This window comes from Symphalangus syndactylus, chromosome 5 (genome assembly GCF_028878055.3).
Source record: "Symphalangus syndactylus isolate Jambi chromosome 5, NHGRI_mSymSyn1-v2.1_pri, whole genome shotgun sequence".
Classification (NCBI taxonomy): Eukaryota; Metazoa; Chordata; class Mammalia; order Primates; family Hylobatidae; genus Symphalangus; species Symphalangus syndactylus.
The window spans coordinates 33,153,558-33,169,106 of NC_072427.2; the positions used below are offsets into that span (position 1 = coordinate 33,153,558).

Below are 15,549 nucleotides of genomic sequence, written 5' to 3' on the forward strand. Positions count from 1 at the left end.
TTGTCTATCTTAGTGACTAATGTCTGGCACTCAATAAATAATTGTTGAATAATAAAACAATGAATCCTCCAGCAACCACATTATATGGATGTCATTCTTTCCATTTTACAAATGGGAAACTGGGCTGGAAAAGATTAAGAGACTTGCTCCAAGCTGCACTGTTAATGGTAGTGGTGGTGGGGATATAGGGTGCTAAGATTTGAATCTCGGATTTCCAAAGACATACCATATTTCTTTTTTTAAAAAATTCTGTTGGGAGGCCGAGGTGGGCAGATCACGAGGTCAGGAGTTTGAGACCAGCCTGGCCAACATGGTGAAACCCCATCTTCACTAAAAATACAAAAATTAGCCGGGCGTGGTGGCAGGTGCCTGTAATCCCAGCTACTTGGGAGGCTGAGGCAGGAAAATTGCTTGAACCTGGGAGGCAGAGGTTGCAGTGAGCCGAGATCACGCCATTGCATTCCAGCCTGGGCAACAAGAGCAAAACTCCATCTCAAAAAAAAAAAAAAAAAAAAAAAAATTCTGAGACAGGAAGCAGGATAGACTGAAGCTAGTTGTGTCTATCTCCTTTTATGGCAATAGCCCTTCTTTATACCACAGACCCAGACCACAGTGCCTGGGCTAGGGGCAGCTAACATCCCAAGTGGTCAGCCCTTGGGGTCACTGGCTCTCAGCAGCAGTGGCAAGGCCTGCAGGTTTCTCATAGATGTTTCTCCCCACCCTCCCAGAAAGAGCAGACAAATCATTCTCCCCAGCTTGTCCCCATTCATGCTTACATTTTTTTAAATGAATTAATACTTTTAATAATTTATTTCTAAATCTTTCTTTAAAGGGGCATTACAGTCTATTGTGAACAGATCTGCAAGCAAGTCAGCCTGACGTTGAAACTATAATACATGTTTTTCTTAGTTTTGGCACTATTTACTGTTTAGAACAAAAGAGAGTAACTTTTAAAATAACAAATGGATAGTACTTCACTGGGAACATCATCCAACAAATAGATTTTCTTTTCATACCACAAATCTACATATCTTTAGTCAAAGTTATATTAAGAATTTAATTTCCCAAAAGAAACAAGAGTAAACAGTCATGATGAGACTTAGCTGGGTTTTCTTGAGAAATGAAATTAAAAACAAGCTGTACTGTTTACTTTTCAGCAAATTCCACTTTGCCAAGTTTCAGAAGGAAAAGCCTAACATACTGGAAACTACCACATGTAGTTTCCAGTGTTGTCCTCTTGCCCGGGAGAATCTGGGGGACCCACTTCTTCCTGACAGCCTGCTTTGTCACCACCAAATCCATCAGCATGATGGCTTCACTCCCTACCACAAGCAGCCTAGCACCTGGGTCGGAGTAGATAAATTCTGCAAACCTGGATCGGAGTAGATAAATTCTGCTGCCTCTTCAATGGAGCTGTGGATTTCAGGGCACCATCTATGTGCTTCAGTCAGTTTGAATGGAGCTAGTTACTTACCGCAAGTTTGCCAGCTCTCTGCAACAAAAATCCGGCATATCAGTCCATTTCTCTCCCCATTACAACTTGAGTAGGTACTGAGTAGCAATTTTTTTTCCAGAGCTCCTGATGTCTGTCCACTCTATGATCCACCAGTTTGGTCATGTTGCAAACTCTGTTACAATCAACATTTTGGAAAATTTACCATCACTGTCATATTATTCAGAAGCAGCAGCTCTTGGTGACCATGATTTCTATGGCTATTCTGGGATTGGGGGAAAGGAAATGCCCCAGAAATTCCCTTTCCTACTTCCTTGATCCAACCCTTTCAGCCTCTCTTTTCCTTCTGCAGTATGTAAGTGAATAGTGGAGCTTTTCTGTGTAAGAAAAAAAAACTGGCTGGGCATTGTGGCTCACACCTGTAATCCCAGCTACCCAGGAGGCTGAGGTAGGAGATTGCTTGAGGCCAGGGGTTCAAGACTAGTGTGGGCAACATAGTGAGACCCCCTTCTCTAAAAAAAAATTAAAAACAAAACATTAGCCAGTCAAGGTGGCATGCACCTGTAGTCCTAGCTACTCAGAAGGCTGAGGAGGGAGGATTGCTTGAGCCCAAGTGTTTGGAGTTTGAGGCTGTAGTGAGCTATGATGATGCCACTGTACTCCAGCCTGGGTAACACAGTGAGATCTCATCTCTAAAAATAAACAAATAAATAGGGAGAAGCAATAGAGACCTACAGGCTTATATTGATTGGTCAGTGTAGCCCTTTTTGAGGAAATTGTATTTGAGCGGAGATATGAATGACATAAAGCAGCCAGGCATGCAAAAATCAAGTCACAGAGTATTCCAGATGAAAGTAAGAGCCAGAGCAAAGACTCTTAGGAAGGGTAGGCCAGGTGCAGTGGCTCACACCTGTAATCCCAACACTTTAGGAGGTTGAGGTGGGCGGATCATGAGGTCAGGAGTTCAAGACCAGCTGGCCAACATAGTGAAACCCCGTCTCTACTGAAAATGCAAAAAATTAGCCAGTGTGGTGGTGTGCGTCTGTAATCCCAGCTACTCAGGAGGCTGAGACAGAAGAATCGCGTGAACCCAGGAGACGGAGGGTGGAGTGAGCCCAGATCACGTCATTGCACTCCAGCCTGGGCAACAGTGAGAGACTCCATATCAAAAAAAAAAAAAAAAAAAAAAAGGATGGGTATCAGGTAGCTTTTGTTCAATAATAAACCACTTCAAAATTCAGTAACATAAAAATAATAACCATTTATTGATTATTATTTTGTGGGTCAGTAATTTGGGCTGAGCTCAGATGGGCTGTCTTCTGGTCTCAGATGATCTTACTTTTGTGTCAGTGGTCAGCTACTAATCAGCTAGGTGACTTTGCTTCTTAGGGTTGGCTGGCTATCAGCTGGTGTGATAGGAGCAAGCGGGCCATATATCTTTCATCATCTACCAGGCTATCCCAGGCTTGTTGATAAGTCTTGTTAATATGCGGCAGTGCAGGGTTGCAAGAGAGAGTGGAAGCATGCAAGGCCTCCTCAGGCTTTGACTCAGAACTGGAAAAATGTCACTTCTGCCATATTCTATTGGCAAGGCCAGCCCAGATTCAAGAAGTGGAGAAACAGACATCACTCCTTGATGGGAGACTGAGAGACATGGTCACAGAGAAAAGGAGAATTATGATATTTGTAACACACCATGAGCGAGAATGAATAAAGAACAGAAAAAAAAAATTCCAGCATGTCCAGAGCAATTGTTGGGGAGTGTTATGGGCTGAACTGTATTCCCTTCAAAATTCATATATTGAAGTCCTAATCCCTAGTACCTCAGAATGTGACTGTACAGTATTTGAAGATAGGGTCTTTAAAAAGGTAACTAAGTTTAAATGAGGTCAGTAGGGTGGCCTCTAATCCAATATGACAGGTAAGGGAATGAAAAGACAGACAAGAAAATATTTGCAAATCACATGTCTAATAAAGGACTTGCATCTAGAGTATATTTTTAATTCAGTAATAAGAAAAAAAAATCTAATAAAAATGGGCAAAAGATATGAACAGATACTTGACCAATGAAGATATGAAAAGATGCTCAACATCATTAGTCATTAGGAAAATAAAAATTAAGACAAAGATATACCTACATATTTATTAGAATGGCTAAATTTAAAAGACTTACCATACCAAGTCTTGGCAAGCACATACAAGAACTAGAACTCCAATAGAATGCTGGTAGGTATATAAAATGGTACAACCACTTTGGAAAACAATTTGATAGTTTGTTAAAAAGTGGAACATACATCTGTTACATGATTCAGGTATTCCATTCCTAGATATTTCTCAAGAGAAATTAAAGGCTACAAAAAGACCTGTACACAAATGCTCATAGCAACTTTATTTGTAATAGTCAAAAACTAGAAAGAACCCAATGTCCATCAACCAATGAACAGATAAACAAATAATGGTATATCCATACAATGGAATACTATTCAGCAACAAAAAGCAATAAACTAGCACAATCTATAGAAGCAAAAATAATCAACACATTACACTTCATCAAGAAGAAAAACTTTTATTCTGTGAAAGGCTCTATTAAGAGGATGAAAAGACTGGAAGAAAATATTTGCATACCATGTATCTGGCAAAGGACTTTTATCTATAATATATGATATATATTCTCAAAATTCAATAACAAAAAACAAACAACTCAATTATAAAATGGGCAAAAGGCTTGAAGAGACGGCCAGCCGTGGTAGCTCATGCCTATAATCCCAGCACTTTGGGAGGCTGAGGCAGGCAGATCACTTGAGGTCAGGAGTTCGAGACCAGACTGGCCAACATGATGAAACCCCATCTCTACTAAAAAATACAAAAATTAGCTGGGTGTGGTGGTGCGCACAGATAGTCCCAGCTACTTGGAAGACTGAGGCTGGAGAATCACTTGAACCCAGGAGGCAGAGGTTGCAGTGAGCCGAGATCGCGCCACTGCACTCCAGCCTGGGCAACAGGGTGAGACTGTCTCAAAAAAGAAAAAAAAAAAACCTGAAGAGACATTTCACTGAGGAAGATATATGGATGGCAAATAAATACATGAAGAGATGCTCAACACTACTAGCCATTAGGGCAATGTAAACTAAGACCACAAACAGATGTCACTATACACCCATTAGAACAAAACCTAAATTAGTGACAGTATCAAGTGCTGGTGAGGATGTGAAGAAACTGGATCTCTAATATGCTGCCTGTGGGGATGTAAAAGAAAACTAAACATATGACCCAGCAATTGTATTCCTGGGCGTTTCTCTCAGAGATATGAAATATGTGCACCCAATACTCTGTACATGATTGTTTATTGCAGCTTTATTTGCAATTGCCCAAAACTGGAAACAACCAAAATGTCCTTCAATGAGTGAATGACTAAGCTAACTGTGATCCTTCCATACCACAGAACATTACTCAGTCAAAAAATAAAAGTAAATAACAAAAATGAACTATTGACACATGCAACAGCGTTGGATGCATCTCAAGGGTATTATGCTCTCAAAAGATCACATACTGTATGATTCCATTTATAACATTCTCAGAATGACAAAATTAGAGTGATGCAAACCAGATTAGTGGCTGCCAGGGTCTAGGAATGGTAGAGGATGGGGGCTGGGTGTGACTCTAAAGGGATAGCATGAGGGAGATCTTAGTGGTGATGGAACAGTTATTGCAACTTGATTGAGTGGTGATTACCCGAATCTCCATATATAAGAAAACGGCACAAAACTATACACATACCTTGCACCAATGTCTGTTTACTGGTTTTGATGCTGCACTATGATTATGTAAGATATATCCATTGAGAGAAACTGGGTGAAGGGTACACAGACCCTACCATTTTGGCAACTTCCTGTGAATATATAACTGTTTTGAAATTAAAAGTTTTTTAAAGAGCAATTAACAATTGATATTCACTATAACCTAGATAAATCTTAAAAATAATTATGCTGTATGAAAAAAGCCACATCAAAAAGAGTATGTACTGTATGATCCCATTTATATAAAATTCTGTAAAGTGTAAACTGAACTATAGAGACAGAAAGCAGATTGCCTGGGTACAGGGAGTGGGGGGATGTACAGGCAGGAAGGAGTAAGAGGGAAGGGTTACAAAGGGCCATGAGGAAACATTTGAGGGTGATGGATATGTTTACTATATTACCTTGATTGTGGTGATGGTTTTGTCAGAGGCATTCGAACCACAGCAACTCCATTTTGAGTGAGGGCTAGGAAAATGAGGCTGAGACTTGCTGGACTGAATTCTTAGAAGGTTAGGCATTCCTAGCCTCTAGATGTTTACGGTTAAGGGAACAAATTAATAATGTTTACTAAAACAGACCCAGACTTGGGAATGTCCAGATATCCCAATATCTGGGGAACAAAGGCATTCCTAATTTTGCTTGAAAGATAATAATATTGATTCTTGCCAAATATCATAATTAAGAAAATTAATAGTTTATCACAAACCCTTGTAGCAGACCACATCTCTCCATATATACAAGCATTGTACCTAGGGTGGATGCGTTCCCCCTCTTAGTTTCGGGAATGTCCTGCTCTGTCTATGGAGTAGCCGTCCTTTCACCACTTTGCTTTCTTAATAAACTTGCTTTCACTTTGCACTACAGACTAGCCCTGAATCCTTTCTTGCATGAGATCCAAGAATCCTCTCTTGGGGTCTGGATCAGGACCCCTTTCCTGTAACAGTTTCAGGGTGTATACATATGTTAAACTTATTAATTTGTACACTTTAAATATTATGCACTTAATGCATATCAATTTTACTTCAATAAGCATACTAAAAATATTAAGTGCCTAGTAATAAAACTTACTAAAGATGTACAAATCCTCCACAAAAAGTCTAATATGCTATTGGGAGACATTTAGGTAGATCTAAATAAATGAAGGGATCTACCACAGTCCTAGAATGATAAAAATCCTAATTGGGTTTTTTTTTGGGAGGGAGGGCGACAAGTTGATTCAAAAATGTATATGGGAATTTTAAAAGGCCAAAGACAGCCAAGACACTCTTGAAGAGTAAGGCGAAAGAATTTACATTAACAGATATCAAGACAGTGAGATGCTGATAAACAAATAGACCAATGGAACAGATTGAAGAGCCCCAAAACAGATTGACACATACATAGATACGTGGTATTGGACAGAGGTGGGAATGCAGAGTCATTGAGAAATGACCAGTAAAAGGCACTAGGTCAATTGGGTATCTATAAGCATTCTTCTCACAACACACAAAAATCAATTCCAAGGTAGATTAAATACCTAAACATGAAATGTGAAAGCCTACAGCTCTTAGAAGGTTGTACAGGAAAATACCATCACGATCCTGAGTACAGAAAGATTTTTTAAATAAGTAACAAAAAGCACCAATGATAAGGGGAAAGCAGTAATAAAACAAGAACAAAATGTTAACTACATTAAAAACTAAGAACTTTAAGCCTGCGCATGGTAGCTTTCAACTGTACTCCTAGCATTTTGGGAGGCCAAGGCAGGAGGATCTCTCGAGGTGACGAATTCAAAACCATCCTGGGCAACATAGAGAGACCCTATCTCTACAAAAACACATAAATAAGAATAATTTTTCATAGAACTCTACTCACTAAAGATATTATAAAAAGAATGAATAGACAAGTGACTGGGAGGGAGGCAAGATACTTGCAAATAACCAACAAATAGAAACTTGTCAAAACCACAGTAAGATACCACTACACACCCTACAAAATGACAAAGCTTTAAGAATCTGTTGGAGTGTAGCTGGAGCAACAGAAATTCTCATATGCTGCCAGTGGGAAGATAAACTGGCATACCACTTTGGAAAGATGTCAGATATTATATAGTAAAGTTGAAGACAGGCAGATCATATGACCCAGAAATGTTACTTAGTTTCCATCCTGAAGAAATGGCTATACACGTGTACCACAGCATATACATAGCAACACTGTATGTAATAGTAAAAAACTGGGAAAACTCCAAATGGTCTATTCATAGTACAATAGATAAATTTTAGTATTTTCATTCAGTGGGATATTATATAGATGCTAAGCAGTCAAAAAATAGGAAAGGCTACTGCATAGTGACCTATGCAGAAATGGCTGTCTTCCTTATAGTAAGAGAGTGACAGACCAGCAAGAAAGACTAAAAAGAAAATTAAATATAGCTCTCAGAACCAACCATAGCAACAGCAGGGAGTGTTTTGAATTCCAACATGTAGCAGACACTGTGCTAGACTGTCTTAAGATAACTCTACCTCCCACAACCATTCTGCAAAGTAGGAATTATTTTGCATATAAGGAAACTGAAGAAGACAAAAGTTAAATGACTTACCTGAGGGCACACAGATAGCAGATGACAGAGTGAAGATTTGTGACCAGGAATCAAATCCCACCTTCTTTCCATTGAAGTATGAACTGTTGATTGCAACAACCATTCACCACCCCTCCCTTCTTCCAGAACCCTGATTTTGTTAAGATGTACTGCCTCTTCTGTGCTGTCCAGCCTAGGGATGGCAGAGCAAAAGACAGAACAAGCCTGGGCCCCTGAGGTCTCTGGCAATGCTGCCAGGCTATACCAGTTAGATGTTTTTGCTTCCTTTTATTTATTTTTCCTTTATTTTAGTTTTAGGCCCAGTGGTTGTAGAACTCCTAGGGTTCTTGAATCAAAAAGAAAATGTAGTTAGAAGGCAAACTTCCCATTTCCTTCCAAACCATTGCAAGCAATACTGAAACCCAAACCAGATCACTACAGCAGATGCTACAAGGGCTACAACAGGACTGGTTTACGCAGCCTGCAGAAGAGAACCCAAGCAGGAAGGCCTGTGTAAAGGGCTCCAGCAGGCAGCCTGGTAGCAGTGTTCCGGGAAGCCTGAGATGGCTAAGAGCACTGTGAGGGTGGAGGCCTATGCTTTATCCTGCCCCCGATTCATTCGCCCTATGAAGCTCATATGTCCCTGCCAGACAGAAGCCCACACAGTCCTGTGCCTCCTGCCTTTCTAGGCTCAGTGCTTCTTCCTGGTCCAAAGCAGTTAATTCCAAAGTGAAAATTCTGGGCCACTATGTTGTCACATCCCCTCAGGCTAGAATCCAGTTCCCAGTCTGTGTAGGAAGTTCTATTACTATCAAGAAACTCTCATGTTCTTCTTACTGCTTTGCTGCTGACGTTCCTCTCATCTGGCTCCTGTGCCTCAACACCCCTGCCTCTCCCCTGCACTGGCCAGAGGCAGTCCATCCTCTGAGCATTTCTAGTCCCCTCCTGACCTCACATTAGTGAGGAGGATGTCTGATTGCTGAGGGCTATGGCTACAGACACAAAGCTTTCTCTTTTCGGGGGCTGGGATCCTTTATTCCATCTCTTTAATCTCTTTGGAGTTTTCTGTAATCTTCAAAATTGTGCTCTGACTCTGGCCTTTGGGTATGGCCTGTGGTGGGCTGTGTCCCTGGCATCAACAAAGGCTTTGACACAGTGCGGCCTTCAAAGAGCAGCTTGGATGGAAACCCCAGAGGCCTGGAGCTGCAAGGAAAGTGGGTTAGCTCAGCTTTCACAGGAACTGTTTGGTCCCACTTCAGTTTCTGCTCCACGCGGGAACAAATGTGCCCCTTAAGGTCTTTCAGATCGCGGGGGTGGTGCTGATGGGTATTTATGTTAAAGCCAACACCTTCAGCTAATTTGGAAGCTGACAGGATTCTGCTAATTCTTTGTGTTAATACAGGATCTGCTCCCTGGCCTTCCAGGTCAGGATCTTGGATGGGACACCTGGAGCCTCCATTTGCCTCTGAATTTTCTAGAACCAAATTGCTTTTCTTCTCTCATTTCAAGATCCTAGGAGAGAGAACCAATAGCAAAGGCCATGTCTGGAAGCAATTTGGGTGGGGGCGGGGGGTGTCTTGAGGCCTGCCCAGCCCAGCCCTTTTCTCTTTGTTCAGCCTAGGCAAAGGAGCCACAGCTGCCCACTCAGAGCTGTTTTAATTGTCCCCAGAAACCTAACTTCTAGAAAAACAATTGGCTTGCAAAGGATTCCAGACTGTCTGAACAGACAGATGATCAGAATCTTTTCTGACTTTTCATTAAGGAAATATTTCAAGAGGGACTGTGGCACCAACACAGTGAATGCCTGCCCCTGAGCCACTGATGAGAAGGAATTAAGGGCCCTGTGACTATGTATGTGACCAGAAGCCACATCAGGTTCCACCAGGCCTGGCAACTGTCCCTGGTGTTCTGTTCTTCACCTCCTGCGGCTCCTGACTCTTCAGTTCTCAGCTGGAATTGAGGTCAGCTCTCTCGTTTCCTTGTCTGGCCCCTTCACCACCCACAATGCAAACCCACACTGAGTGACCAACCAGCAAGAGGCCCACAGCAGGTCCCATAGCAACCAGAGGGGGCCAAGCTTGCTACCACAGCCCACAACATGCCAACACCCCATTTAGACTTTTACATGAGAAATAAACATCCACTTTGTTCAACTGCTATTGTTTTGTCTCTGTGACTAAATCAACAGTTCTGGAAAATCTAGAAAGAAGCAGAAGAATTAGGTGCAAAGTGCTGGAAGTTTAGCAGCCTCTCGTGGGAGCAAGAAAGCCCCAGGCAGTTTTCTGTCCACATCACTTTGATGTGGAGCACTCTCCTAGTCCTCTAGATCTGTCTGTTCTACGGCCTTCCCACAGTTCAGCTTCCTGTGCTCCCCAAAACTTCACCTTGGAAACATATTTAACTTGTTCTGACCTTCAGCCTCGTGTGACTTTGTGGGTCCACAGTCAATATCAAATAACTACAGACAACAGACACTTGGTTAAAATTCTCAATAGAGGGAAATGGTCGCTGGACAGCAGACTCGCTGTTTTCAGGTCAGCTGCTGGCTCAGTCTCCTCTGGGTGCCAGGGAAACCTGACAGCTGAGGGTTGTGAGAAGAAGCAGTTTCTCTAGGAACTGACTGACATGTCTCCCTGAGGAGAGAGAAGTGACAGGCAACTCTAAGGAAGATGGCTTTCATGGCTTCATAAAGATCTGACTAGCTCTTTGGCTTCTTTTCCAAGGTAGCCCAAATCTGTTCCTGTGTCTAAAGGGATAGCATGGTCAGGTAGGCTGGGTAGGATGAACTGCGGGAAGGTAGATGACCAGGATGGGGAAGTTCTGATGAGGTGGGGCTGAGGAGAATGAAGACTAATGCCCAAGATCAAAGTTAGGGGAGTAAAGTTTCGCTGCCAAGTCCAAAGGTCAGGGTCACAGTGGAAAACTGGACACAAAGCCAAGGTCAGGAGCCGAGCCCACAGAATTGGAAAAGTGGAAACAGACCAGGGAACAAGACTAGGCCAGGCATTGTGGCTGATGAGAATGAGTCGGTACCCAGCCTAGCTTCACTGTCTCTCAGCCTCGCCTCATGCACAGAAAAGTATCAACGAAGAGAGGCTGGGTTTAAGTGATGTCACCAAGGGGGAACAAAAGAAACCAGCGTTTCTTAACTCAGGTCCATAACTCTCGTGTTGTGCACAAGATTGTGTACATTTTCCAGAGTTTGTTAAAGGGAACAGCGCCCCCAAAAGGGTTAAAGTTTGACTGTGGAATAATCTGGTTATCCAGAAGAGAACGATCTCTGCGGGCTCTCCTGTCTCGACGAAGTACTTTAGTGGCTGAGGGTCTCGGCCACCTTCCAAAGGGGCGGAATCCCCCTGCCTCGCGTACCCCAGGGGTCTCGGCAGCGCCGCTGTTCTGTGAGCCTATTCCTCTCAGAAGCGCCGAGCACTAGGCCTGGAAGAGGACGAGTCTAGTAAATGAGGGGACACAGGGGCGGAGGGAGGGATGGCCGGGGGCGGTGGCTCACGCCTGTAATCCCAGCACTTTGGGAGGCCGAGGCGGGCGGATCACGAGGTCAGGAGATCGAGACCATGCTGGCTAACACGGTGAAACCCCGTCTCTACTAAAAATACAAAAAAAAAAAAAAAAAAATTAGCCGGGCGAGGTGGCGGGCGCCTGTAGTCCCAGCTACTCGAGAGGCTGAGGCAGGAGAATGGCGTGAATCCCGGGGGGCGGAGCCTGCAGTGAGCCGAGATCGCGCCACTGCACTCCAGCCTGGGCGACAGCGAGACTCCGTCTCAAAAAAAAAAAAAAAAAAAAAAAGATGGGGGTGTGATCCGTGCCAATGGGGACACCCACTGGTTCGAATATTAACGCGAGGTTTGTCTGCTTCTTCACAATCTGTCCATTTCGTTTTACTGCGAAAGCAAATGTATTCCCATCCCTCTCTTTGGGGATACGGTTAGAGTTCCGGGAAGGGACAACCGCCGTTGTCCCACCTCCTCAGGGTCCACAACACCGCAGTGCCAGGACTGGGACTGAGGCGGCGGGGTCCCCACCCGCTCCGTCCTGGCACCGCCCGTCGCCCCGCCCCTTGGGGGGCCCGTGGCGCACCCTGTGACGTAGCGCTTGTGTCGACATCGGCGCGCGCCGAGCCCGGAAGAGGCGCGGGCTAGGAAAGGAGCCGGTTCGCGCAGGTGCGGCGCTTCGGTCCCCATGGCGCTGTGGCGCGGCTCCGCGTACGCGGGCTTCCTGGCGCTGGCCGTGGGCTGCGTCTTCCTGCTGGAGCCAGAGCTGCCAGGCTCGGCGCTGCGCTGTCTCTGGAGCTCGCTGTGTCTGGGGCCCGCGCCTGCGCCCCCGGGACCCGTCTCCCCCGAGGGCCGGTTGGCGGCCGCCTGGGACGCGCTTATCGTGCGGCCAGTCCGGCGCTGGCGCCGCGTGGCAGTGGGGTGAGTGCCAGTGGGGCCTGGGTCTCTGAGCCTCCGAGGTCCGCCTTGGAGGTCGGGCGGAGCCGCGCAGAAACAGGGCTTCTCAGAGGTCCACGGGAGGCGCTGCTGTCCGCGCTGGCCCCTTGGCGAGAAGCGTCGGACGTCTGAGTGGAACCCGGTTCGTCACCGCTGCTCTTTCCACTCGGCTGGCCTCTGCGCCTTTCTCTCATCCCGGTAGGACCAGCCCTAACAGCTTCTTGCTAATCTCACTTTGTCTGACACCTTTCTCCGAGCCTTCTTCCTCGTTCCAACTTTTAGCTCCTTCTCTTCTGGCGACTTGTTTTGCAGTCAAAGATACTTGACCTTACCCACTATAATAACACTCTTCTTCCTCTTTCTTCTGAACTTCTTGAAGACGCGTGATCTCTGCCTTTACCCACTTTCATTCGAAACGCCGTGTAGTCTAGAAACCACACGACTGTACTGCAACTCCTCTCTGATTTGCCTTTTTGAGTCTTCAGTATCTCTGCAGCCTTCCACGCATTGAACACGCCCTTCTCTGTGAAACTCTTTTCTTCCCCTGACTTCAGTGACACTGCATATTTAAGGTTCTTTCAAATGACACTACCTCCTTTCTTTGTACTTTTCCTTGGGAATGTAATTATTCCCTTCATAGTATTGATACTGTAAACACTAACTTTAGTCCCTGTCTTAGTTCAATTTGACTTTCTTGCCATAACCTCAGAGTTATGTATAACCACCACATTAAAGCAGGCCCTCTACCTTGTAGCTCACTACTTTCTGTGTAGTGTCGGGGCTGGGAGGGGTAAAGTAGAGCAAACTTGTCCTGAAGATTAAATGACATCATTCATGTAATCTCTCTAGCATAGTGCCTGCTTTAAAAAGCATTCGATATTAGCTATAATTTTTTCGTTTTTTTTTTTTTTTTTTGGACACAGGGTCTCTGTCTCTCTGTCGCCTAGGCTGGAGTGCAGTGGTGCAATCACTGCTCATTGCAGCCTCGAACTCCCGAGCTCAAGAGATCCTTCTGCCTCAGCCTCTGGAGTAGCTGGGACGACAGGCAAGCACCACCACGCCCAGCCAATTTTTTTATTTTTTTATTTTTTTTAGTAGAGTCGAGGTCTTGCTATATTGCCCAGGCTGGTCTCGAACTCCTGAGCTCAAGCCAACCTCCCATCTTGGCCTCCCAAAGTGCTGGGATTAAATTGTCCTTCCTTGCTTTATGCGCATTCATTCAGCAGATATTAACCAACTAAATGGTTAGTCAGGTCTGTGCTAGGTTCTTAAGATACAGAGATGGGTGAAGCAAGGTCCCTGCCTCACTTGTTGGAAACACATATTATTGTATCAGTCATTTGGGCTGCTATAACAGAATACCACAAATTAGGTGGATTAAACAACAAATCTGTTTTCTCATGGACCTGGAGGCTGATAGTCCAAGATCAAGGTGCTGGCAGGATTGGTTTCTGATGTGGCCTCTCTTCCTAGCTTGCAGCCAGCTGGCTTTTCAGTTAGTCTGCGCATGCACACTCCTGGTGCCTCTTATTCCTCTTTTATGGACACTAGGTCCTTTTGGAATAGGGCTCACCCGTATGGCCTTATTTAACCTTAAATACTTCCTTAAAGGCCCTATGTCCAAATATAGTCACATTGGGAATTAGGGTTTCAGCATATGAATTGGTGGGCGGTGGACAATTCAGTCCATAACAATTATGGTTAGAAGAGGAACAACCCACGAGAACCAGGCAGAAGCCTTAATGCCTTTTTACGACCTAACCTTAGAAGCACATAGGAACTCTTCTACCAGAGTCACAGGTCCACCTGGTTTTAAGGGAGGGGACATAGAACAAACCTTGATGGGAGGAGCATCAGTGTCACATTGTGAAAAGAACATGTGGAATAGGGCATCTTATTGCGACCATCTTGGAAAATATATTTTACTACAGTGACTTTCATAGGACAGACAATAAATGAGATTTCTTCAAGCCAAAGGTCCACCTAGGCAAGAGAACCAAATGTGAAAAAGTACATGGTTTGTTGGGGAACAGGTGGGCCTTGCTTTGGAGCAAGAATCTTATGGTAGAGGGTTGTAAAGAGATGATGCTGAGAATGAAGGGCTGGACCAGATTGTGAAGGGCCTTTTATGGGGAAGCCATAAAGGTTTGTAAGCAGTTAACTGATGACAAGTTCTTTGTTGAGAATTGGTGGGAATGTGAAGGGTGGATTTTGAGCAGTGGTTCTAAACTGCTTCACTGCTTCTCATCATTTATTACCCAAAGAGGATTTTTAGCCCAAAGATAGGGGGATATAGGAGGGATGAGGGAGAGCAGGTGTAGTACTTGTATCAGAATCTCATTTTGAGGTTGTAGTTTGACTTCTCTAGAGACACACTCGTATTCACTCTCTCACACAGACACACTCAAAATGCAATTTAATGTGATTCATAAGGAGGAATATCTTGACATCCTGACACTGGTTTAAGAGGCCGTTGTAGGGTTTGTGTAAAGGGAGAAAGGAGCCTGAACCAAACTTGGCAATGATGTAGAAGAGGTGAGATTTGAGAGATAACCTGAATAATAGGTTGGATGTGGTGGAGTAAAGAAAGGTAGTCAAAAACGACAGGTTTTTAGTATTGGATATCTTGTTTAGTTTTTGTTTTCTGTTTGAGACAGCGTCTCACTCTGTCACCAGGCTGGAGTGTGCAGTGGCATGATCAAGCTCACTGTGGCCTTGACCTGTCATGCTTAGTGTCCCAAGTAGCTAGAACTACAGGCATGTACCACCACACCTGGCTAATTTTTGTATTTTTGGTAGGGACAGGATTTGCCAAGTTGCTCAGGCTGGTCTTCAACTACTGGGATCAGGCCTTGGCCTCCCATCTTGGCCTCTGAACGTGCTGCAATTACAGGTGTGAGCCACCTCACCCAGCCCAGTATTAAATATCTTATAACAACTAATATGGTTAGGCTTTGTGTCCCCACTCAAATCTCATCTTGAATTGTAATCCCCATAAGCTAATCAAGGGAGAGACCAGGTGGAGGTAATTGAATCATGGGGGCGGTTCCCCATTCTGTTCTCCTGATAGTGAGTTCTCATGAGATCCTTCGGTTTTATAAGGGGCTCTTCCCTGCTATTCACTCGGCACGTCTCCTTCCTGACACCTTAAGAAGAAGGTGCCTTGCTTCCCATTCACCTTCCACCATGACTGTAAGTTTCCTGAGGCCTTCCCAGCCATGCTGATCTGTGAGTCAATTAAACCTCTTTCCTTTATAAATTACCCAGTCCCAGGCAATTCATTATAGCATTATGAAA

The 15,549-nt window shown here is 44.3% G+C and overlaps 1 protein-coding gene and 2 long non-coding RNA genes across 12 annotated transcripts in view; 1 reads left to right on the forward strand and 2 right to left on the reverse strand.

Annotated features, from left to right (window-relative positions):
• Nucleotides 1–1,361: 1,361 nt before the first annotated feature.
• On the reverse strand, nt 1,362–9,004 carry LOC129481757 (uncharacterized). Of its 2 annotated transcripts, none has more exons than XR_010120694.1 (3): nt 7,829–9,004; nt 5,231–5,356; nt 1,362–1,628 (listed from the first exon to the last, which is right to left on the reverse strand). It is a non-coding gene; the product is annotated as an uncharacterized lncRNA (long non-coding RNA). The 2 variants fall into 2 exon arrangements; XR_008657499.2 differs by lacking the exon at nt 1,362–1,628 and adding an exon at nt 2,690–3,097.
• Nucleotides 9,005–10,957: 1,953 nt separating this feature from the next.
• LOC129481758 (uncharacterized) lies at nt 10,958–11,864 on the reverse strand. The gene is made up of 2 exons (XR_008657500.2): nt 11,648–11,864; nt 10,958–11,242 (listed from the first exon to the last, which is right to left on the reverse strand). It is a non-coding gene; the product is annotated as an uncharacterized lncRNA (long non-coding RNA).
• A 29-nt stretch (nt 11,865–11,893) lies between these two features.
• ADPGK (ADP dependent glucokinase) overlaps nt 11,894–15,549 on the forward strand; it is a 32,296-nt gene continuing 28,640 nt past the window's right edge. For 2 of the 9 annotated variants that reach the window (XM_055277869.2, XM_055277870.2), the window contains exon 1: nt 11,938–12,237. In XM_055277869.2, coding sequence (XP_055133844.2) covers nt 12,005–12,237 — 233 coding nt within the window. In that variant the 5' untranslated portion in view covers nt 11,938–12,004. The other 7 variants (XM_055277864.2, XM_055277863.2, XM_063638804.1 and 4 more) reach the window with 7 other exon arrangements.